At 37.2% G+C, this 23496-nt stretch overlaps 1 protein-coding gene across 1 annotated transcript; it reads right to left on the minus strand.

The window, feature by feature from the left end:
• Nucleotides 1–778: 778 nt before the first annotated feature.
• Nucleotides 779–21601, minus strand: LOC114283597 (GLABRA2 expression modulator). The gene is made up of 4 exons (XM_028226455.2): nucleotides 20886–21601; nucleotides 20392–20493; nucleotides 17452–17723; nucleotides 779–1424 (listed from the first exon to the last, which is right to left on the minus strand). The coding sequence occupies exons 1-4, from the start codon at nucleotides 21337–21339 to the stop codon at nucleotides 1239–1241; spliced, it is 1014 nt and encodes a 337-aa protein (XP_028082256.1). The 5' UTR covers nucleotides 21340–21601; the 3' UTR covers nucleotides 779–1238.
• Between the last annotated feature and the right edge of the window lie 1895 nt (nucleotides 21602–23496).

Here is a 23496-nt window from a genome sequence, read left to right on the forward strand (position 1 = left end):
TTACCAAAATATGTAAAGAGATCCCTCTCTAATTTTTCCTAAAGTATTTAGATATTTTCTAATGTATTACGTAAATAAATAATAATAAAATAAAGGTCCAGTAGGACCAGACCGGACTACAATTTCAAATTCCAGACCCAACCTATTAATGTAACTTGCTTAGAATATTAGCCAAGCCCAGCCATTTCAGATTAAGATCCCGTTTCCAACCCTTGAAAAAGTATAATTGAGCAAAGTGGCCCAATGCCCACCCGTCATAAAATGAAACACAATCTGAACACCAATTTAAATAGTATTTGGTGTACTCAAATATAATAGAAAGGAATAATCATTTCGTCAAAATGTTCATTTTTACATTTGAATAATTAAAGAAATAATAAAAAATACGTTATAAATGAAATCAATATTATTCAGCATTATTCAATCTCATTCAAGTAAACCAAATAAAGATAATTCTCTCATTGACTTCACCTACCAAACGTGGACTGGATGTATGGACAAGAGGCCTACTTCACAAGTACTTCCTAACATGCATTTTTTGATCTTCACAACAAAGAAAAAGACTTAATGACACCTCAATTCAGAAAAAACCTACCCCAGATTTAGATTTCCAAATACCAAATTGAACCATACTAATCCTCATATATCACATAAACATGCATTAAATGAGGACAGTAGCTCCATCAATCAATGTACATATACATAGCATTTATTTGTGAGCCATTCTAGCACAGCCGCGCATAGCCATCCGAAACATAAGATAAAATGACAACAATCCTTGTCAAACAATATTTCTTAGCTGCCGCAAAATCATACCCAGTTCCCAATAACACACAAGTAAAGTAGTTAAGTCACATGCAATTAGAACCATATCAAAACCTCAAACCTCAACAACTTCTACGGAAGAATAGATAGACTTGCAAATTTCAAGGGATTATAAAGGTGGGGAAAAAAGTAGTAGCCAAATGAGTTTGTAGTATGCAAAATTACAACCATGTGCTGAACGCAACTAAGATGATCTGTCATCACAAAATGTCCAAGCAATGAACTCTATCAACCACCTGTCGTTCAACCTCTATCATACTGGAAAAATTCCTCATAGAAGATATCCACTGTCCTCTAATCTTAAAGTCAGATGCTTCAAGAGAAGTACAAAATGGGTGTATAGCATATATGAGCCCTTTGTTATCAAGAAGCACATTCTTAATGTGATGAGGCTTGAAAGAGAGACACCAATATCACACAGATGCATTGCCAGCTTGCAGAAGTTCCTGTAAGCAAGTCACTGCACTGTCGTAGTTTAGGAAGCCCATATACCAAAATTCGTGGTTATCGACGGATATAACCTGGATGTATTTTTCAGCATGATTAGCTCTGCTTGATGAAGGATTAACTGCTTTAAGCTGATGTAATGGGATGACAACCTATTTCAATTAAAGAAGTAAGCAGATATAGTGTCAGTACATACAGCAGTATATCAAAAAATTTAAGTTCATTTAATAAAGAAGAGACAATGAACAGATACTAACATCTATGAAAATATCTATGCAAACACATCAATTTATGGGGATAATAATGGAAATTTTCTGTTAAATTTCATAATGGTGGTGGAAAGAATAGCAAAGAAAACTTTATTCGAAAGCATTAACTTGGAATCACGTTACTATAATGACTAATAGAATGATGAACCAAAATGTCACTGGGACCTATCATTAAGAAATGAATTGGAATTCTCATTAGCAATTGACCGACCTGGCAACCCACAATCACATGCTTCAACCTGCACTGCATTGGGGGCCAGGTTACACTTGGGTTTAAGGTGGCAATTACTCATTGTGGTTGGGGTCAAACAGTAGAAAATTGTCTTGAGAATCGATATGCTTAGTTATAAGCATTTACATAACTACTTTCAATACGAAAAATTTTAATTTAAAGAGTAGGGCTCCATTTGTTTCTATGTAAACTGTTTTACATCGAAACATAATTTTTTTATGTAAAATGATTTTGCACAATATTTTTTTTTGTAGTTATTTTCAAAATTTCGGTGTTTGGTTAACCTTGAATATGTTTTTCATAACAAAATGCTTTTGAAGCATACTGCTCTATATTTGCCAAAGAGAGAGAAAACTCTCCCAATGTCAAAAAACAAACCCAAAATCCAATGATGGTCTGCGCACAAACCATGGTTGGTACTCTTTAGAGAACTAAAAAATAAAGGGAACTACAAAAATCAAATTAGGCATGAAAGAACCAAACTCAAATCAATTGAGTATCAAAGAAAAAAATCAGATCTATGGAGAAATGCACCGTGTTTGAACAATTGATCTGAAAATCAGTTTAAAGGATCTCATGATTTGTTGTTTGATACTTCGAACAGAATACGAGTGAAATAGAGTACAACTGATCTGAAAATCAGTTTAAAGGATCTCATGATTCGTTGTTTGACACTTCAAACAAAATATGAGTGAAATAGAGTACAAACCCTGGAGTAATAGAGTTCCATTGCTCTACCCTAGCACACACCATTGGAATCTGAAAATTGCCGCTAGGTACTGATGTGCTGATGTCCTCCTTCATACAATGATGTCAGCGTGACATAGCGTTAGTACCAGACGCTATGATCAGGCAAATACATCATCTGATTCGTCTTGCCCTCCGAATAATACAGTAATATTTGTGGAATTTTTTTGAAGTCTAACAACGCGAGTTTCCATTTTCAGTATTTTGTCACTCCCCCCCTTCAATCTTCTTGTTGGGGCCTTCTTTTGTGTTTGCAATTGTTGGGTTCTATTACATGGGTGGTGCCGAATATAGGTCTCCCATTATTTGTTGATTTTTTTTTTTTTTTTTATTTTGGTTGTTGATTTTGAAGTGTCCCTATGCTTTTTTTTTTTCTTTTTTTTTTTTGCACTGTTGGCAATTAGGGCTCTTCGTCAATGTTCACAAAAGTTTGTATTTCCTTCTATCTGCTGTTGTTTGATGCTGCTTAGTTGTTTGTCCAATAGTTTATTTGTTGATGTTGTTTGATTCTGGTTGTTGATTTCGAAGTGTCCCTACGCCTTTTTTTGCACTGTCGGCAATTAGGGCTCTTTGTCTAAGTTCAAGAAAGTTTTTTATTTCCTTCTACTTGCTGTTGTTTGATGCTTCTTAGTCGTTTGTCCAAGCTACATAGTTTTTCCTTTGTTTTTGTTCTACCTTTATTGTTTTGCTATGATTGAGGTAAATCCCTCCTTACTCAAAGATGTTCATTTGCCTAAATTGATTAGCACAAAGAAATCAAATGGTTTGAATTACTTGGCTGGGGCACATGTATTTAACGTAGGAAAAAGAAACTAAAATTTATTACAGAGCTTCCTCCATAAAAACTTCTACTTGTGACGATTGGTTGAGTAAGGATTCAATTGTAATGGGATGGCTCTAGCATAGTTTGGAACCCTATATTGCGACTACCATTGAGTTTTGGGAGCCTTCTAAGCATATTTGGGATTTTCTTGCTGAATCATTTTCACATCAAAGTAACGTTTCTCAATTGTATAAGTTGTATGAGAAGATTTTTACCACTACAGTCTGGACGACCATTGTCTATTATAGTAGTAAAACAACGCCAATTAGTACACAATAATGCTCTAAAAAAATTATGAGATCAATTATTGCAGCATAGGACCTTTACTAATAATTTGGACCAACATAAATGACATTGGGAGGAGTTTATGATTGCATATTTCTTTCTAGGTTAAATTCAGACTTGTGAGGTTAAAAAGATCAAATTCTTGCTAGTGAGACTTTACCCACAGCTACTAATGCCTGTTCTTGTTTATTGTGTTCCTCATTAGAACAGAGCTCCACTATGAGTGGCTTCTCTACCTCTTCAGTAGCCTTTTCTGCTTTAGTATCCCATGGTGATTTTTGTGGTGGATACGGTAATCATGGCTCTCATAGTCATTCTCGTGGAGATGGTTCTCGTTGTAGTGGGTTTTCGTAGAGGTAGTTCTCAAGGTGGTGGTTCAGGTGCATGTGATAATAGGAAGTGTGATCATTGTGGTTCCACTAGTCATACTGATCATAGTGTTGGCTAAAGTATGGGAAGCCAGATTATGTGCATCAGGTTATCAATGAAAAGGCAATAAAGAACAAGTACATTTAAAAAATGAATGTAATTGAATTAAGAATATTGAGATAGATGAGTGGTTTTACAAGAAAAGAAAAAATAATAAATGAATGTAAAAGGAAAAGATTAGAAGTGGCATCAATTGAGCATAAAATTAATGAAAATCATCTAAGATGGTATAGACATATAAATTATACAACAGTTAATGCACTTATAAAAAGGTATAATTTGATCCACATAAAGAGTGGTAATATAAATATAGGAAGGCCAAACAGAACATGTGTGAAGTGATACTGGTTAACTTAAACATAACTTCGGATAAGACTTCTGACAATATAAATGATGTTTGAAAATAATCAAAACCCTGAAACTTCATTGTGGAAATTGGAGGGTTGAGCAAAACAACGTATTAACTAGAGGAAATGATCCATGTAGCCATGCCACACAATTGAGATAATGAATCAACAACATAGTAGCTTAAATAAACTATAAAAAAAAAATAAACAAATAAAAAATACAAGATTTGAATTGATTCAAAATGTCTTTATGTAAGTTCTCAAGTGGGTGAATGTTAAAATGGGCCAATTTTCAACATTTGTCACTTCTTCAACTTATTTTTCCTTAAGCTTCTTATCCCTGCATCACAAACTCGGATAGAACAATGGGTGACCCTTCATTCCCTTCCTGTGACACTTCCACATAGGCTGAAATTGGCAATCTTGTATTTTACATATAACTAGAACAAACAGTTTTTAAGAGGAATCACCAAATTTAGGAGTCTTTAGCCTGTGTAAAGACAAAGCTTCTAATACCCACCAAACTCCTCCCCTGGTAAGATTTTCTTATTAAGCTCGCAAATATGTTAAATTTATGGATGGTAGCTGAGACTAAGCATATGAAGTGTGATCAGGATTAGACAAAACACACAACATGCTAGGAAAGAAATAAAAAAAAAGGAAACAAATACCAGAATAGTCACTTTCTGATTCGTGGAGCACACCCTCACAACAGCCCAGCCACGAATTACTACCAAGTTCGAGTTTCACTCTACAACAACCATACTAAATGTTTTCCCCAACGCATAACAATGGAGAAACACTTGCACAACTTTGGTACACTGAGAGAATGGTATCAAGAACATTTCTATTATCAAGAAAACACCAATTAACTTGTCTTCAATTAACAAGAGTCCCAATATAAGTCGGAATTAGGTCAAAATAACATACACATGTCAAAACAGAACAAAATTGAAATGGATGCGAGGTTCAATATTGTGCTGGAACATGTAAACTGGTGAATCATGAGCGTAGCCCAAGATTACATCTGTCAAGATTGTATTTTATTTAGCTTTATTTAGTTTGAGGGTAGTTTAGTCATTATTAATATATTAGGTTTCATTATTTGTTAGACTTCTTTGTAATATTTTCATTAATTTTGATACTACAATAATTTTTTTTTTTTTTTTCCCTCCCAAAACTTTGTTAACCAAAGAAAAATCCCTAGTCGTCAGAATCGCCTTTGTTGTCTTCAGAACAATTGACTTTGTCAGGCCTCATCAAATCTCATTGGCTTCTTTCTCTATTTTGGTTAAACACTCTAGTTTGGTTAAACAACATAGAAACAGCAATCGTCATCTTCGAACTTTATCAGTCGTCGCATTCTCTCTCCATCTTCAAATCTCTCAGTATTCGCCACTTAGACCCACAACCACTTAAAATCGTTACACACCCACAATCGTTGTATTAGACCAATCTCTCTCTCTCTCTCCTCATTGCTCTGCCCTGAATTTGTTCTCTCTGGTTATTGCATTTTCCGCACATCACATCTTTGTTCATAAGTTTGTCAAAGTACTTTCTCTCTTCCATTGCTCTATTCTGAGTCTGTTCTCTCTGGTTATTGTTCTCTCTTCCATCACATCATATCCAAGAAAGGGTTTGAACCGACCAAGAATTATTGACCCAATCCACTTTCCTTTCACTGTGTTGCAACACTATTTTTTTTTTTTTTTTGTTTCTTTTATGTGCATCATTTCTGCTTGTTTGAGGTAGACTAGACCCACTTTGTTTAAGATATCTGTCTTGTGCATCATTATGCACCATTATTTGTTTGAGGTATCACTCAAGGCTAGTGGAACATGAGATTCTCTTCAAGCAATTAGTGTGAAGTTGGTAGGTGACAACTACACTTATTGTGCATATGTGATGAAAAAAAAAAAAAAATTCACAGTAAAAAGGTACGCTATTATGTTTCCAGTGATGCTCCAATACCCAACTGAAAAAAGGTTGACAATTTCAAAAACTTAATTTCTACTTGGCAAATCACTAATGTGAAGATTATCACTTGGATAAATAATTCTTTAGATCAGTTTATTGGTGTTCATTTTTCTACGTTCAGCACAATGAAGCAAATTTGGGATTGTCTGTCTTGTTTATATGTTAAATAGTATATTTCCAAGAGATATCAGTTGAGAACATGAGAATCAAGCTATTTCCCAAGGGGATAGGACCACACAAGATTTGTATTCTGTTATGACTGATTTGTGGGATCAGTTGGCTTTTACGGAGCCTAAGCCACTGAGTATAAATGAAAAAGTGATACACCTGCAGGGGAGCAGAGATTGGTAGTTTCTGATGACTCTTAGAGTGACTCTGAGGGACTTTCTAGCACTATAGTTCACTAAAATTCACTTCCTTCAGTTGATTCAGTCGTGAATGAATCATTGGCAGAAGAAATTCATCTAAAGTTTTTTTTGGGTAAGTCTCCATTTAAGGGTTGCACGAGGAAAAGCGTTACTTCCTTTAACTAGTCAAACAGGTTTGGTAGTGCCTTCCTAGTCATTAGACTAGTACACAGGGCAAACAGCCCAACCCAATCACACACCTATGGATGAGTGAAACTCTTTTCATCAAAAAGGTCAGTGGAAGGCTCATCATCCTAAACTTTGGCTCATCAGAACTCTGGGCCATAGCAGTCTTGGAAGTAGAGTGGAGATAGGTACACTGGAGAAGAGTAGTTTCAGAAGAAGGGTTGGGATAGACATGCTGCAACTGCTGCATCATCTGTGGAAGATTAGTACCGATTAGTTCCCTCGTTGACTCTTATGAGCAGTTACATCCAATGCAGAAAATTATTTCTGTCAATCCGCTTAGGCTCTATTTAATTAGCAGGATTAATAGTGATTGGATTAACAATCCATGGGATTAACGAGGATTGGTTATCCAGCTAGATTAGTGAGATAAATAGTTTCCTCTTGTCCACGTTTGTTTTGTATTATTAGGGGAGATTTGATCAAAAACCCCTCATAATAAAACTTTAATGTATTAAGGACAAGCACAAAAAGTTTTCCTTGAAAAGTCCAACGCATACCACTATTACCAAAATAACTTTAAAATAATATATAACTTTTGATCTAAAAAAAAAAATTATTACCGTCGAAATTAATGTAAACAATAACATGGAACTCTGACAATATTGTCCACAAATATATATATATATATATATATATATTTCACTTTGTCCTTATTCAATTATACACCTCCTCCTTAGGGCGTTTATGAAGCAAAATAAATTGAGCTGTCATTTTCACCAAACAAGGGTTCAATAGAGGGGTTTTGGCTAAATTTCTCTATTATTAGTTGTAGAACTAAAAAATTTGCTAATTTTGTCAGATGAAATGTTCATCTGAATCTAATTTGAATAATAATAATTGCAACCAAACAACGGAATGCAAATCCCATGGATTAGTAATCCCAATCCTACACTATAATCCGCCCAATCAAACATGCCCTTGGTGCCTTATCTATCTTTTCACCTACAAGCTTGTCTTCATCAACTCTTTCAAGTACATCTAGTTCCACTTAGTATTTGATTTTGACGCTACCCACTATATTCTACTTGTTCTCTGCCTTCCTCCGCTACTCTTATGGCTACCAATGGCGTCTCTATACCTTTGGCAAGTATTGGCTCAATTTTGAATGATTCTCCCTTTTTTATGTTTATTGTATTCCACAGTTGTCTTTGAATTTAATTTCAGTTAGTCAACATTATGATGTTGGTCATCATGTTTACTTCTTTTCCTCTAGTTGTATTGTGCAGGATCCTCTTTGCTAGAAGCTAATAGGGACAGGCCATAAGATGAGAAGGTTATATGTACTTGAGAACCTACATGTTCCGACTATGTCTCAATCTTTTGTTGATTTGTCTTCTTTTCATTTGAGCCCCAAGTCATCTGAGTTTTATTTATGGTATTCTCATCTTGGTCATATTTTTAGTTCTCGTTTCTATAGGTGTTTTAGATAGCTTAAGTAATCATAATATGTCATATAATGGATGAAAACTTACCAAGTTTACGACTTTGACTTTTAATAAAAGTTCCACTATTTTTTCTTCACCTTTTGATGTTATGCATTCTGATGATGTGTGGAGTCCTCCTCCCATTCCTTCTAAAGAAGGATCCTAGTATTGTGTTTCTTTTGATGATGACTATACTCGACACTATTTTATTTATATAATGAAAAAAAAATATGAATTTTTATGTATTTGTTGATTTTCATGCCATGATACATTTATCAATTATTAAATGCTTTCGTTGCGACTTTGGTGGGGGGGGGGGGGGGGGGGGGGAAGTCATTAATTTTCTCTATTTGTTAAAATCTGATGGTGCTTTTCAACCGTCTTCTTATGCAGAAACTCAATGGTGTGGCTGAGCGCCAGTAGAAACACATCATACATATTACATGCTACTTGCTGATTTTTGCATCTATTCTTAATTCTTTATTGGGTGAAGTGATTCTTACTATTCCAAACCAAGCCAAACCAAACCAAGCCTTAAGTCCCATCAAATGGGGTCTGCTACATGAACCTTTTTTCTCCATGCGGTCCTATCAAAGATCATTTCGTTAGTCAAATTAAGTAGATCTATATCTTTATTTACAACGCTAGCCAACGTTAATCTAAGCCTACCCCGTCCCCTAACACTCTCATCTACCGTTACAGCATTGCATCTCTTCACTACTGCCTCTGTTGGTCTCCACTTACACCATCCCGCCTTAATCCTATAGGCCACATCCGCATCAATCTCCCCTACTGTTGTGATAATTGACCCTAAATAACGAAAATGTTCACTCTTAGGCATTCTTACTATTGCTCTACTTACTAACCAAATACCGTCTAAGTTGGCTTACGGTATTTCTCCTTTTGAACGATTATGTGGCAAATCTCTTATTATTTCTCGTTGTTGCCATTTGATTATACTTGCTTTGTTCTTACCACTAGAGTAGAACGTACCAAGTTGTCTGCTCGTTCTGCTATATGTGAGTTTATTAGTTATGTTGAGGTTCAAAAGGACTACATGTTTTAAGGATCAGGTCTTCAAATGTCTCCATCTCCAGCCATATATTTTTTTCGATTATATCCCTTTCTTTTTTATCCGTTCAACTTCTAAATCTGATCTCATTTATCTTGACCCTCTTTTTTTGATGATTCATCTTGTGATTCGTATGTTTGTGACTTGTCATCTTTAGATATTCCTTCCCTGTCTCACTCTACTTCCTCTAGTATTCGTTTTGGTGCAACTCCTCCCATTATTCACACTTATTTTTGCATGAAAACAAGTGACTTGGGGTTCTGCTCCAATGACCATAGTTTGTTTGTTGAGGTAAAATCAAAACCTTAGTGAATGAATATCAATTCATTCACTTTTATATTAATTAACCTAACTTACAAGGAGAGCCCTAAGGCATGAAATCAAGAAACAGATAATTACAAATATATAAGATAATTACATATATATAAATGAATATTCTAACACTCCCCCTCAAGCTGGTGCGAAGATATCTCTCATCCCCAGCTTGTGAAGAATATCATGAAACGGGATATTCCCAACCCCCTTTGTAAGGATATCAGCAAATTGTTCACCAGACTGCAAATATGGAGTGCATATTGTGCCGCTAGTGAGTTTCTCCTTGATGAAGTGACGATCAATCTCAACATGCTTTGTCCTGTCATGTTGAACTGGATTGTGAGCTATGTTGATGGCAGCTTTATTATCACAAAATAGTCGCATGGAATCCGTTTGATCTATCCCCAGATCACTCAACAACAACTTGATCCACAAGAGCTCACACACACCTTGTGCCATGGCTCTAAACTCTGCCTCCGCACTAGATCGGGCAACCACATTCTGTTTCTTACTTCTCCAAGTAACCAGATTCCCTCCAACAAAGGTACAATACCCCGAAGTGGACCTCCTATCAGGTACTGATCCTGCCCAATCTGCATCCGTATAGGCTTCCACACTAAGATGATCGTGTTTGGAAAAATAAAGGCCCTTTCCAGGAGAAGATTTTAAGTATCTCAGAATCCTCATAACTGCCTCCAAGTGTATTGCATGAGGAGCATGCATGAACTGGCTAACTATACTAACTGCAATAGCGATATCAGGACGAGAATGGGATAAGTAAATGAGCTTACCCACTAACCACTGATAACTCCCCCTATCAACAGCTACTCCTCCAATATCATCACTCAGTTTCTGGTTAGGCTCTAGAGGAGTGTCACAGGCTTTGCTTCTAAGCATCCATGTTTCTTTCAACAGGTCAAGGACATTTTCTCTGACAGATGAAAATCCCCTCCTTGGATCTGACAACTTCAATACCCAAAAAATGCTTTAGATTTCACAAGTCTTTGATCTCAAACTCACTTGCCAAATACTTCTTTAGCAGAGGAATTTCCTCAACATCATCCCCTGTAAGCACTATGTCATCCACATACACAATGAGAGCCATCGTCTTACCGTGGGAGGAATGTTTAACAAACAGAGTATGATCAACCTGACTTTGTTTGAAACCATACGTCACCATCGCTTGAGTAAATCTCTCAAACCAAGCCATTGGAGACTGTTTGAGACCATATAGTGACTTTCGAAGTCGACATACCTTCCCCTTTGTCTGAAGATCTTCAAAACCAGGGGGAATGTCCATATACACCTCTTCTTCTAGGTCACCATAGAGAAAAGCATTCTTCACATCAAACTGGTGAAGTGACCAATCCAAATTAGCTGCAAGAGAAAGGAGTACCCTGACAGAATTCATCTTCGTAACTGGAGCAAATGTCTCTTGATAGTCCACCCCATATGTCTGAGTAAAACCCTTTGCTACAAGTCGAGCCTTATGATGCTCAACTGAACCATCTGCCTTGTGGTTTACTGTATACACGCATTTACATCCCAAAGTTCGCTTGCCCCTAGGTAACTCAGTCAATTCCCAAGTGCCATTCTTACGAAGTGCTTTCATTTCCTCAATCATAGCAAGTTTCCACTCAGAGGTAGTGAGAGCATCCTGAAAATGATTAGGTATACTCACAGAAGAAATATTGGACACAAAGGCTCTATATGAGGACAACAAATGAGAGTATGATACAAAATTAGAGATAGGATGTTGAGTGCAAGATCTCACACCCTTTCTCTTGGCAATAGGAATATCAAGATCAGTAGTATCAGGAATAGCAATATCAGTAGATTCAAGAGAAACAACAGGGTCAAAGTTACATGGACTCTTATCAGAAGTAGGAGATGGCAGTGGGTGAGCAGAAGTGGTCTCTTGTATCCAAGTAACTTTCTGTCTGTCTTTGTCTCTGATATAAACTTGCCCTTCCCTGTCCTTGGTGGCATTAAAGTCTATAGTCTCAGCAATAGGTGGTGGAGGAACAAATGATTCCACCATAGGAGTAACAGGGACAACAGGAATCTCTTCACACCAAGGCTCCCCCTGAAGGGATGACTGGGGCACCGGAGAAAACAAGAAGTAAGACTGCGACTCAAAGAATGTGACATCCATGGACACAAACCACTTACGAGAAGGAGGATGATAACACTTATATCCCTTTTGAGTAGGGGAGTAGCCGAGGAAAACACACTTGAGAGAGCGAGGGTCCAACTTATCACGAGTAGGGAAATGATTGTGAACAAAATAGACACACCCAAAGATTTTTGGAGAAATGGAAAACAGAGACGCGGACCCTAAGAGAACCTGTAGAGGAGCCTTTTTATGCAATACTAGAGTAGGAAGACGATTAATGAGATAGGCAGCGGTGAGAACGGCCTCACCCCGAGACACACCCATAGGAAAACACATGTACCGAGCCATGTCAAGAAGATGACGATTCTTGCACTCCGCCACCCCATTTTGTTGCGGGGTATTAGTGCAAGAAGTCTGATGGATAATGCCATGAGTGGAAAAATATCTCTCTAACCTCGAATCAATGTATTCACCCCCATTATCAGAATGTAAGATTTTGACAACAGGCCTAAATTGAGTACAAAGCATTTTATAAAAATTTTGAAACACAGAGAAAACCTCACTCATTTCTTTCATGAGATACACCCAAGTAGCACAGGAAAAATCATCGATAAACGTGACAAACCATCTATGGCCTTTCAATGACACAACACGAGATGGACCCCAAACATCAAAATGTATTAAAGAAAAAGGAACTACGCTTTTATTAATATGAGGAGCAAAAGAAGCTCGTGTTTGTTTGCCAAGTTGACAAGACTCGCATTAAAAGTTAGAAACATTATTTTTGGTAAAAACAGAAGGAAATAAATGTTGAAGCAGATAAAAAAAGGGATGACCAAGACGTCGATGCCACAGCCATAAATCATCCTTGGTGGTTGGAGACTGGATAGAATGATGTGCAACCTTGTCAGCCTAATCCAAGATATAGAGACCATGGTCTGCTTTACCACTGTCAATCGTCCTTCCCGTGATAAGGTCCTGAAAAAGACAATGATCAGGGAAAAAAGTCACACTATAATTCAAATCCTGCGTAATACGACTCAAGGATAAAAGATTAACAGAGAAATTCGGAACATGTAAAACTGAAGAGAGAGGAAGGGTAGGAGTGGCACGAATTAAACCTTTCCCAGAGACAGAAGAAATAGTACCCTCTGCAATGCGAACTTTGTCGTGTCCTGAAGAGGGCTTATAGTCGGAGAAAAGATCAGAAGATCCAGACATATGATCTGAGGCACCAGAATCAATAATCCATGGGACAGACTTATGGGATAGGAAAGCACTGGAAAGAGAGGCTAAGTTATCTGATCGGGCAAATGAAGAAGAGGATGCATCCGGAGGAGTGGTAGAAGATCGGCGGTCCAACAAGTGACGCAAAACATCCTCAAACTCAGAAGAAGACAGGCCAGATACCCCATCAGAGGACAAGCCAACTGGGGCTAGAGTGGAATCAAGTATGCCAACTGCACTGGACTGATGGGCTCATGGATTAAAGCCACGTCCTCTAGACTGGCTAGACCTGCCTCCGCGAGAACCAGACCGATCACCTCGACCGCCGAATAGAGCCCCATGAAGCTTCCAACAGGTCTCACGAGTATGTCATGGCTTGTGGCAGTAATCACAAAACAAAGGGTCCTTTGCAGAAGGATTAGGAGAAGCACGGGGCAGAGTGGTCCCATCCCGAGGAGGAATAGGAAGTAAGGCAGAGCGTTCTGGAGAAGCAGTTGGCATCATAGCAGAACAACGACTCTCCTCATTCTGAACGTAAGCAAAGGCTTCCTGAAGAGAAGGAAGAGTATCCATGCCAAGGACACAACTCCCAACTGGATCAAATTCCAGATTAAGACCTTCCAGAAACTTGAAGACCCTCTCCTGTGCAATAAACTTCATGTAGCCAACAGAATCAGTAGTGCAAACTGGTTTATAGTCCTGCAAGTGATCAAGACGTTTCCAGCCATTGTTAAGAAATGTGAAGTACTGAAGAACAGTCTGCTCCCCCTGTACGGAGCGCTAGATGGAACGACGCAACTCAAAGGTCTGCGAAAAATTGCCCTTGCGAGAATAGGTGGTAGCCACAGCTTCCCAAACATCCCGGGCAGTTTCCATGGACAAGTAGCTTTCACCAATATCCGGAACCATAGAATGAATAAGCCACCCCATAATCAAGGAGTTAGTAATCTCCCATTGGTCATAACCAGTATCATTGGTCCCTGGTGGTTGAACCCTTCCATCAACATAACACATCTTCCCCCTGCTCTTCAAAAAAAAGAGTTAGACTCTGCGACCAGACTAGATAATTCTGACCATTAAACAGCGATGTGGTAATTTTGAGGCTAGGATTGTAGTTTTCGGATTAAGTAGGCATAATGAGGCTCTCCACTTGAGGTGGCGGGATACGAGTGGTGGATTCACTAGTAATTTCGGCCATCTGAGTATGCTACTTATTTAAACCACAACCAGCAGAATCACAAATATGGAAGGAAGAGAACAACCAAATAATGACAATCACAGACCACTATGGGAGGATGAAAATCAAATTATTTGGGCCATCTATTGACCCAAAAATAAATTAAAAAATAATACTGAAATTAGAACATCAATCAAAACAAAAATTATTATTATTATTATTTTTTTTTAATAAGGTATCACGATCAGTATCTCAGTAGCAAACCTCACAGAGACATGCGACAAGCCACAGAGGAACGCCTGGTCCTGGGTGAAGTCCGACGGAAGGCGTCTGGTCCTGGGTGACCTCCGACTAGCTTCGTCCTAGCTTGGATAGCCTCCGACGGCTGTCGGCTGAGCCTGGAAGGCCTGCTGCTGTGTGCACAAGCCCTAGCAGAAGTCGTCTGGTCCTGGGTTACCTCCAAATGGTGTCGTCCTGGCCTCTATGGCCTCCGACGGCTGTCGGCTGAGCCTGGAAGGCCTACTGCAGCGTGCGCAAGCCCCAGATAGCTAAATGAGAGGCCGAAAAATGGTGATGGTGGATTGGCTGGAGATGGGTTTTTTCAGAGTGGTAATGGAAGGTGGCAGAAGAAGCTGGGTTTAGGGTTTGGGCTCTGATACCATGTTTGTTGAGGTAAAATCAAAACCTTAGTGAATGAATATCAATTCATTCACTTTTATATTAATTAACCTAACTTACAAGGAGAGCCCTAAGGCATGAAATCAGGAAACAGATAATTACAAATATATAAATGAATATTCTAACATAGTTCTGGTCTATTCATTTGCTCTACTTTTGTTAGACAAATTATTCTTTTGGTATATATAAATGACATGATGATGACTAGTAGGAATGATTCTGAAGATATTTCAATAACTGCAACATCAATTTGAAATGAAGGTATCTTCTCTCTAGGTCCAAATGCGTGCTTGACATTATTTAATGGGCTATGTTGACAGATACTTGGACATTCGACACTCCTCTTGAGCTCCATGTGCATTACTCATCTACTAATGGTGTTCCTTTGTTGGATCCTACTTTATATATGGTTCTTGTTACCCTACACAATATTGCCTATATGGTACATGTTGTGAGCCAGTTTGTATTGAGATGCTATTGTGTGTTTTTGTGCCATCTTCGGGCTCCTTACATCTAAGTTTGTTGTTTTCTTCCACTTTGTCTTTGGAACTTCTTGCCTTCTTTGATGCTAACTGGGCAAGAGATGCCACAAATTGTAAATCTAATACTAGTTTTTGTGTTTAGCTCTCTTATTTTTGAGAAAGTAAAAAGCAGACTATAGTTGTTCACCGAGGCTGAATATCATGTTATAGCTAATATTGTGGCAGTAATTGTTTGGTTCCACTAGCTACTTGTTGATCTTAGAGTTTCCTCTTTTGTTTCTACTCCTATACATTGTGATAATGAGAGCGCCATTCAATTTGCTCACTACTCCATCTTCCATGAGCGCACCATACATATTGAGATAATTGCCATTTTGTGTGTCAACACCTTGAGCATGGGACTTTGTTTTTGCCTTTTTCCTTCCCAACTATGCAGTTGGCTGGTTTCTTTTCTTCATGAAGTCGGGTATCATGCTACGCTTCAGCTTTCTTCCTAACAAACTCTCGCTTATTCTTAGCTTGAGGGTACTTTAGTCATTATTGCTTTATTAGGATTTCAATATTTACTATTCTTGTAATATTTTCAATAACTTTAATAATACAACATTTTTTCTCCCGACACTTTGTTAACAATATCATAGTAAAGAAACCATAAATTTATACTCTCCTATATAAAACTCAAACCCCATGAAAAATTTACACTTCTTCATCTTATCACGTTACACTCCTCATAATTCCAAACATAGACTCACCAATAAGCTTTTCATCACTTTACAACCCCACACTTTTGCTAACACACCCACCTCAACCATCACCTTCGATCATCATAGCCATTGCTTCCGACCATAGCAACCACCACTTCCTAGCCCTCCCCCACCCCCCACAACAACCTTTCCCACCCTAGAGACTACCAACCCATAGCCCCCCACCCCCTGCAGCCCTTCCCAAACCCAGTGACAGCAATCATCTCCACCCTAGTGACCACCACCACACAACCTTCCCTACCTTAGCGACCATCACCGCATGTAAGGGTAGGGTCAAAGAAGAGGGATTGGGTCATTTGCAGAGCTAAGGGGAGTAGCTGTGGTGGTTCGTGGGGTAGGGAGGGGTTGTGGTGGTTCGAGAGGAAGAGAGATAGTGGCGAGTGGGGAATGGTGTGGCGTATATTTAGGGCTAAGAGTTTAATAGGCCAAAGGTCCATTTCTGAAACTCTTGGGACCTATTGGCCAAAGCTTAAATCTTTTTGGGCCAAAATGACATTATTTGTCCAAAAAGACACCTATATGTTCAAAGCTTACTTATCTGTCTATTTATTTAAATGTCATTTGTCTATTTAAATGCGCCACTATTTGTACATGTGTCACCTATATACGCAACTATTTGTTCAAAAGTCCAACTATCTGTTCAAATATCTTACTATCTGTACATGTGTCACTTATCTATGAAACTATCTGTTCAATATCCTCTATCGGTCCACCTCGCAGCCACCGCTGACCACCGGCGTCGGCTTTCTGACGACTTTTCTGACAATGGAGACTTTTCAATGCGTGTTAGTCTCACCAAATAAGATTAATCCTTGGCCCTAATGCCTAACGCACCCCTCAACTTGGATTTACTGGCAATTTTTTCTAATAATAATAATAAAGAAACGTAGGATGTAAGAAGTTAATTATGTGGTGTAAACACAAGCTCCACATCAATTACGCTATAGATGAACAATTCCTTTCTATTTTCTTACATGAATCCTGATTTGAAGTCTCAAATATGCGATAGGGTATTTTATATGGCTATCCAAATCAAGTTGCATGTAAAGAACAAGGTACTGGTAGTTTACAGCAAATATATTATATCACAATTAAACATCAATCTTATCCATTGAAATTATATATAGACTCTCCCCACTACCACCATTTCATTTTCTATGTGCAACTTTCAGCATTAGGTAAGTTGTTCTGAATGCTAGTGAGGCTCATCCAGACATACCTTATAGTAGCTCCATTCGGTCCTGCCATCAGCTTTATAAGACAAAGGATTGTCACTGCAAAATGCAAGCTTTGCTGTTGATACATATAAAACTCCCATTACTGGTCCAGCTGACGTGGAAAGGTAGCATGCATATGAATTTTGAAGTTGCTCCTCAGGAACTGTCTCAAATGTTTGTCTAAAAATCTTCTCATAACCACCTTCGGCTAGAACCTTTGTTCCTTGTGCAATTCTTCCTAAGGCAGCATCAGCAAAACTAGGGGCTGTTTTTACTAAATTTAACACACAAAAAAAGGAAGAGATAACTTATCAGAAATAACTCCTTAGGAGCAAATAGTAACAGAAAACATCCACCAAAACAAATTGAAGAATCATCATGAGATCCCAATGTAATCATCAGACTAAAAAGAAAAATGCATAACAGAATAATCAAAACACAGCCAGAGAAGAAACATAAGAATTCTAGCAAAGTACACCCAGTTTAGTCTCCATCACAGCAGGAAACAACAGCACATTGACACATTCCTTCCAAATGGTTAAGTTCTGTAAATGTATCATACATCATGGAGGAATTAACAAGGTCTCAACCAAGGTTTCGAAAAGTGGTTGCGGTCGCTGTGACAGTTGCGGTGGCACGGTTGCGGTTGCGGTTGCGGGGTATAAAGGCCATAGCATAACGGTGGCGGTAACCAAAACCGTAATTTTTTTTATTTTTCGCACAATTTGAAGAAAACCTACCGATACGCATAATTTTTTTTTCTAGAATCACATTTATTAGGGTTTAAAATAGATTTTGATCAATTTTTGTTAATTTTTAAACCCTAATAAATGCGATTCTAGAAAAAAAATTATGCGTATCGGACAAATAACTAGCAGCTATGTTATTTGTCTGGATCCTGGCAAGTATATGTAAAGCATAACTAAATCTTAGATGACCTGACACAAATTTATAGCTAGCAGCTATGTTATATGGACTCCGGACAAATATGGGGTGTGGGTGTATGTCCAAACATCAAATCTCTCTAAACGAAAATCTTAGTATATAAGGATATGTATCCAAAACTTGGGTATGGGTACGTGGACAAGTCTTGAACCTTAAAAAATATAGTATATTGTATAACATTCCAACAAAAGATAATACTGTTTAAGAATGTACTTCAAATTAAATGGTTTTGAGGAAAAAAAAGCCCCATCCATGTGAGGCTAGAAAATTGACTTCACTATCAAATAAAAACTTCTTCTTCAACTATCATAAAAAATAGAGGATCCAAGTATCTAATTTGGATAAGGGAGTTGAACATGTCTCTCATACCTTTACCCTTGTCCAACTAAAATAAAACTGAAGCAGTCAAGTTAAGTATATAACTATGCATAATATTCTCATTTTGTACATAAAATGCTCTATGTTTGTGTGTAAACACCATTTTGCGCTACAAAAATAAAAGAGGTATTTAACATGAATCCTAGCTGTGTCGTGGTGACCTTGACCATGAAAATTAGACAAATTTGACACTTTGACACATACTTGCACCCAAGTCCATGTAACAGACCACAGTGCATTCTTGTAGATCACCCAAACTATGGATAACAACCTCAATTTGTAGACCAGTCTACGGATGAAAATATGAAGTATATTTCTAATTAATCATAAACAATTTTCAAAGTGCCTTCCCAAAATCCCAAATATAAATCCAAATTATGCATAGACTCTCTACTACTGCTTCCTTTGACTAAAATGTGTAGTTCTCCTCGTCCTTGATTCCTACTTATAGTTAAAATGGAAAACACTCAATTCAGCAAAGCCTTGATTTCAGAGAGCATGGGGGTTGACTAATTCGTTTGAAAACTAGGCTGATTTAATTCTCTTACTAGTTTTAACTAAATTAATACCATTAGCACTTAGAAAGAATGTTGGATGTGTTTTCAACTCTTTTTTTTTTTGCCAGCTTCTTTTAGGACATTAGCACCCATATTATCTTACTAGAACTTATCCCTGAACCACAATCAGTTCACATGGATCACTAAAATTAAATTTATTTTTTGCTCTATTCAGCAAGCAAAAACTTAAATTCCCATAAATAATTAATCAGCAAACTCCAACTAGAAATCATACCATGCAACAATGAGGAAGCATATACCAATGCTCTAATACACACTAAGTGGGTGTTTGGGAAGTTGCTATTTTAGTAGGCTATTTTAGTTTTTGACTATTTCAGTAAGCTAAAATTTGTGTTTGGGAAGATGATTGGATTTTTTTATAGTTGGATGTGATGTTTGTGAGAGAAAAAGTGAAATGATTATGAGTTTGATGTGACATTTTGTCTTATTAATTATTTTTGTCTTTTTGTGAATTTTAACCTAAACCAGACTAAAATTTTTCTTTGCCAAACACCCCCTAAATATGACCAGGATTGTGACAATTTCTCTGAGTAATCCTAAACCTCTTTCTTTTATGTTTTCATTTTATTTCCTATTCTCTTTAGAAAAAAGATTGGGAGCTCTAATAGCTCTAATTAGTGTGTGCATCCATGTGACGTGACGTTTTGGCCTTGGTTTTTATTTATTTATTTATTTTATTTTCCACATCATTAGTGCTCTTTTGGAGCTCCCAAATTAGAGTGATGTATCAATTCTGTTCTCTTTATTTTGACAAGTGAGTAATACCCAAACCTCTAATTGACAATTCTGCAATGTATTGCTGCAAGATACCTCTAAAACAGCATAAGCAACAATGGAGTCAGGACACTTCCAAATATATGAATTTCATCTCCAGCAATTGGAATCAATACAAAATGATATAAGTAACTAGACATCCGACATACAAAATCCATCTAGTTTCTGATATTTGCACCAAAATTCAATAGAAACCATCTTCAAGTACAACGGATTCACAAACAATAAAATAAATTAAAGGGACCAGAAAAAAATGGAAAGACTTACAGTGTTGCCAAGTGTTTCCGGCCAGATCCTCAGCCTTCTTTGTGGCTTCTCCAACCTTCTTTCCCCATCTCCCTAACACATCTCGAACCGTACTCACCGAATCTAGCACAAATTAAATAAATCAAGAAAAAAAAAAAAAAAAACCACAATTTCTCAACACCTTATTGCATTAACGATCCTCAACAGCCCACCAAGAAACGAAACAGAGAGATCCACAAAGAAAGGAGAAGAAGAGGTGTTTGAATCTCAATTCAATATTTGTGGAAACTAATAAAAAATTATTTCACAGTGAAATCTCTAATGCAAAGAAAATTGGATATAAGGTCTAAAAAACCTTAATTCAATATGAAAGTTTATAGGAAAATTGAACCTCAACTCCAATGCCCAGGATGAAATTCAAGCGATCATCGAGGGTAATTGTAGATCTCTGAGTGAGAATTCAGGTGCTATAAATACAAAAAACACAGAGAGAAAAAGAGAGAGAGAGTACTGACTCTTGAAGGAGGTTGAGTAGGAGAGCTCAGGAGAAGAGGCAGGGTAGGGATACGATCCGCCGCCGTGAGCCGCCGTGGGACCACCGGAAGGCATCGACGGAGGAGAAGGAGACTCCATCACCAATTCCTGACTCCAACGCACAGATTTCTTCGACCGAGTAGTGTGCAACGTTGCTTTACTATGATCATCATCCCCATTTTCATTACCATTTTTATTATCATTATTATCAATATTAATATTATTATAATAATTATTATTATTATTATGATCCGGCTGTTGCTGCGTATTGGCCTCTACTTTCCCGGCCTCCTCCTTCCCATTTTCTCGACCAGCAACTGCACCTGCGCCGCCCTCTCCATTCGGATCAGGTTTCGGGTCCCCAACCTGACCCGAGCTTTTACCCTCCTCCGTCTTCTTCGCCTCCGCTTTATGGTCGCCGCTGGGCTGATCCATGATCTTCACCGCTACCCGGATCTCGACTTCGGTCAGGCGGAGCGTGGGGTGGCGCGTGGGGCTTGGGCTTCCGCGTTTTTTATTTTTTATTTTTGGATTTTTGATTTTTACTGAGTGGTTGATGAATATTTTCTTTGTTTGGCTTTTGGTTTCGCTTTTGGAAATTATTACACCGTTAAAAAAGACACAAAGATCACGGCTGATGTTCCATGCGGCTTTAGGGGCCCCGTTCGCAAGAATAATGGACGCCTTGTTTGACCGGTTTGTGGCTTCCCTCCTCCCACTAAAATTTGGATAAATTACACCAATTTCCTCTACAGTTCGCCAAAAATACAATAAAATTTATAAATTACACCTTCATTTCAATTAACTATAGATAAATGAAGGAAAAATTCTACTTGCATCATAATTTTATATTTTTATATCTATTTTTTTATAAAAAATTTATCTATAAATCACATTTTGAGAAATAATAAATTATTTAGTTCTAATGATTTTTTTATAGATCAATTAGTCTATTGATTTTGAAAAAATAAATTTAATATATTATTTGAAAATTTGATTTACAATTATACCTTTATTTTTATTATGTTACCTTCTTTTTTTCTAGAAATGTAAGGTATATAATCTATGAAAATCAAATTCGAGATGAATTTTTGTATGAGAATCTTTTTTACTTGAAAAACATTTAAAATGAATACAAAAACAACTTGAAATATTAAAATTTTCAAACATTTCAAAAGGATGTGGGATTCTTCAAACATTTCAAAAGAAGAACAAAAGCTTCTTAGTAAGTTTTGTACAAATGTATAATTTTAAACTATAACACTCCAATATAACATTCAAAAAAAATTCTTAGTGTATTTTTCTCAAACATAACATTCCAATATAACACTTAAAAAAAACTCCTTAGTGTAACAATCTAATATAATGTACAAAAAAAAATTTAATGTATTTTTTCCAAATATAACACTCTAATATAATACTTTTAAAAAAAAATCCTTAGTATATTTCTTTTCAAACTTAACACTCTCAAACAGGATGTGAGATTCTTCAAACCATTCTAAAATGAGTACAAAAATTTCTTAGTAAGTTTTAGGCAAATTTATAATTTCAAATTTTAAATATTACGTTTTGAAAAGACACACTAAGGAGTTTGTAGTGCTTTTATGTGTGTTACATTAGTGTGTGTTACTTTGCAGTGTTACGTTTGGGATTACATTGATTGGAGTATTACGTTTGAGAAAAATACATTAAGGAGTTTTGTTACGTCCCAAAATTTGGACAATTAAATAATGAATAATGTTTTGTAGCTCGAAACTTTTCTCCCCGAATCCCCCGAATGCCCAAAACGACGTCGTTTTGGGCATTTTCCTTTTTTTTTTTAATTTTTTTTCTTCCATTTTGGAGTCTGAAACGCAGAGAGGAAGAGGGAGAGAAAGAGAGAAAGAGAAGAGAGGAAGAGAGAAAGAGAAGAGAGGTTCACCGATCGTCGCCCAGCCCGGTCGTCGTCGCAGCCCAGCTCCGTCGCAGCCCAGCCCGGTTTTCATCATCGCAGCCCAGCCCCACCGTCGCCTCTACCCCCTGCCTCCACCTCCGCCCCCCGCCCCCGCCTCCGCCTCCGCCTCCGCCTCCGCCCCCTCCTCTGCCTAAGCCCCCCTCTAGTTGATGTTGGCCCCTCCTTTCCTTCTTCTTTATTCTTTTTCTTTTCAAATTTGGGGGATTCGGGGGAGGACTTTTTCGAGCTACCAATCAAGATTCTTAAATAATATATTAGGACTAAATCCCAATCAATATTCTATCATCTAAATCTTAAGGATAAAACAAAATCTAAATGTTTTCGTCTTAATTTGGTTTAAGTAAAATTTCAATACTTAAAAAAAAAAATTAAAAAGGATAAAAAAAATAATAATTTAACAAAACGCCAACCAAACTATCCATCGTAAATTTATAACTATCCAATACCTCCAACATTAAAGTAGCAACAAATAGTCAAAACAACTTAAATAATGTAAAGTTAAAAAAATAAATAAACCCCCACAATGCCAAATTATCAAAATACTAAAGTCATAAAAAAATAAACAAATAAATAAACTAATATCAACCATAAACTCAAGAAAACAAAACCAATCCGAGAGACATGTCCTACAATCATAG

Source organism: Camellia sinensis, chromosome 1, assembly GCF_055761805.1.
Source record: "Camellia sinensis isolate YWXY chromosome 1, ASM5576180v1, whole genome shotgun sequence".
In the NCBI taxonomy this organism is placed as follows: domain Eukaryota; kingdom Viridiplantae; phylum Streptophyta; class Magnoliopsida; order Ericales; family Theaceae; genus Camellia; species Camellia sinensis.

Bases quoted from the DNA above. Each gene is read 5' to 3' on its own strand.
- LOC114283597 (XM_028226455.2), bottom strand. From the start codon at position 21,339: ATGGATCAGCCCAGCGGCGACCATAAAGCGGAGGCGAAGAAGACGGAG. The intron at 20,494-20,885 runs GTCAGTACTCTC...AATTTGTGCTAG, and splicing joins CTACTCAACCTCCTTCAAGA to ATTCGGTGAGTACGGTTCGA. The intron at 17,724-20,391 runs GTAAGTCTTTCC...TGTTAAATTTAG, and splicing joins CGGAAACACTTGGCAACACT to TAAAAACAGCCCCTAGTTTT.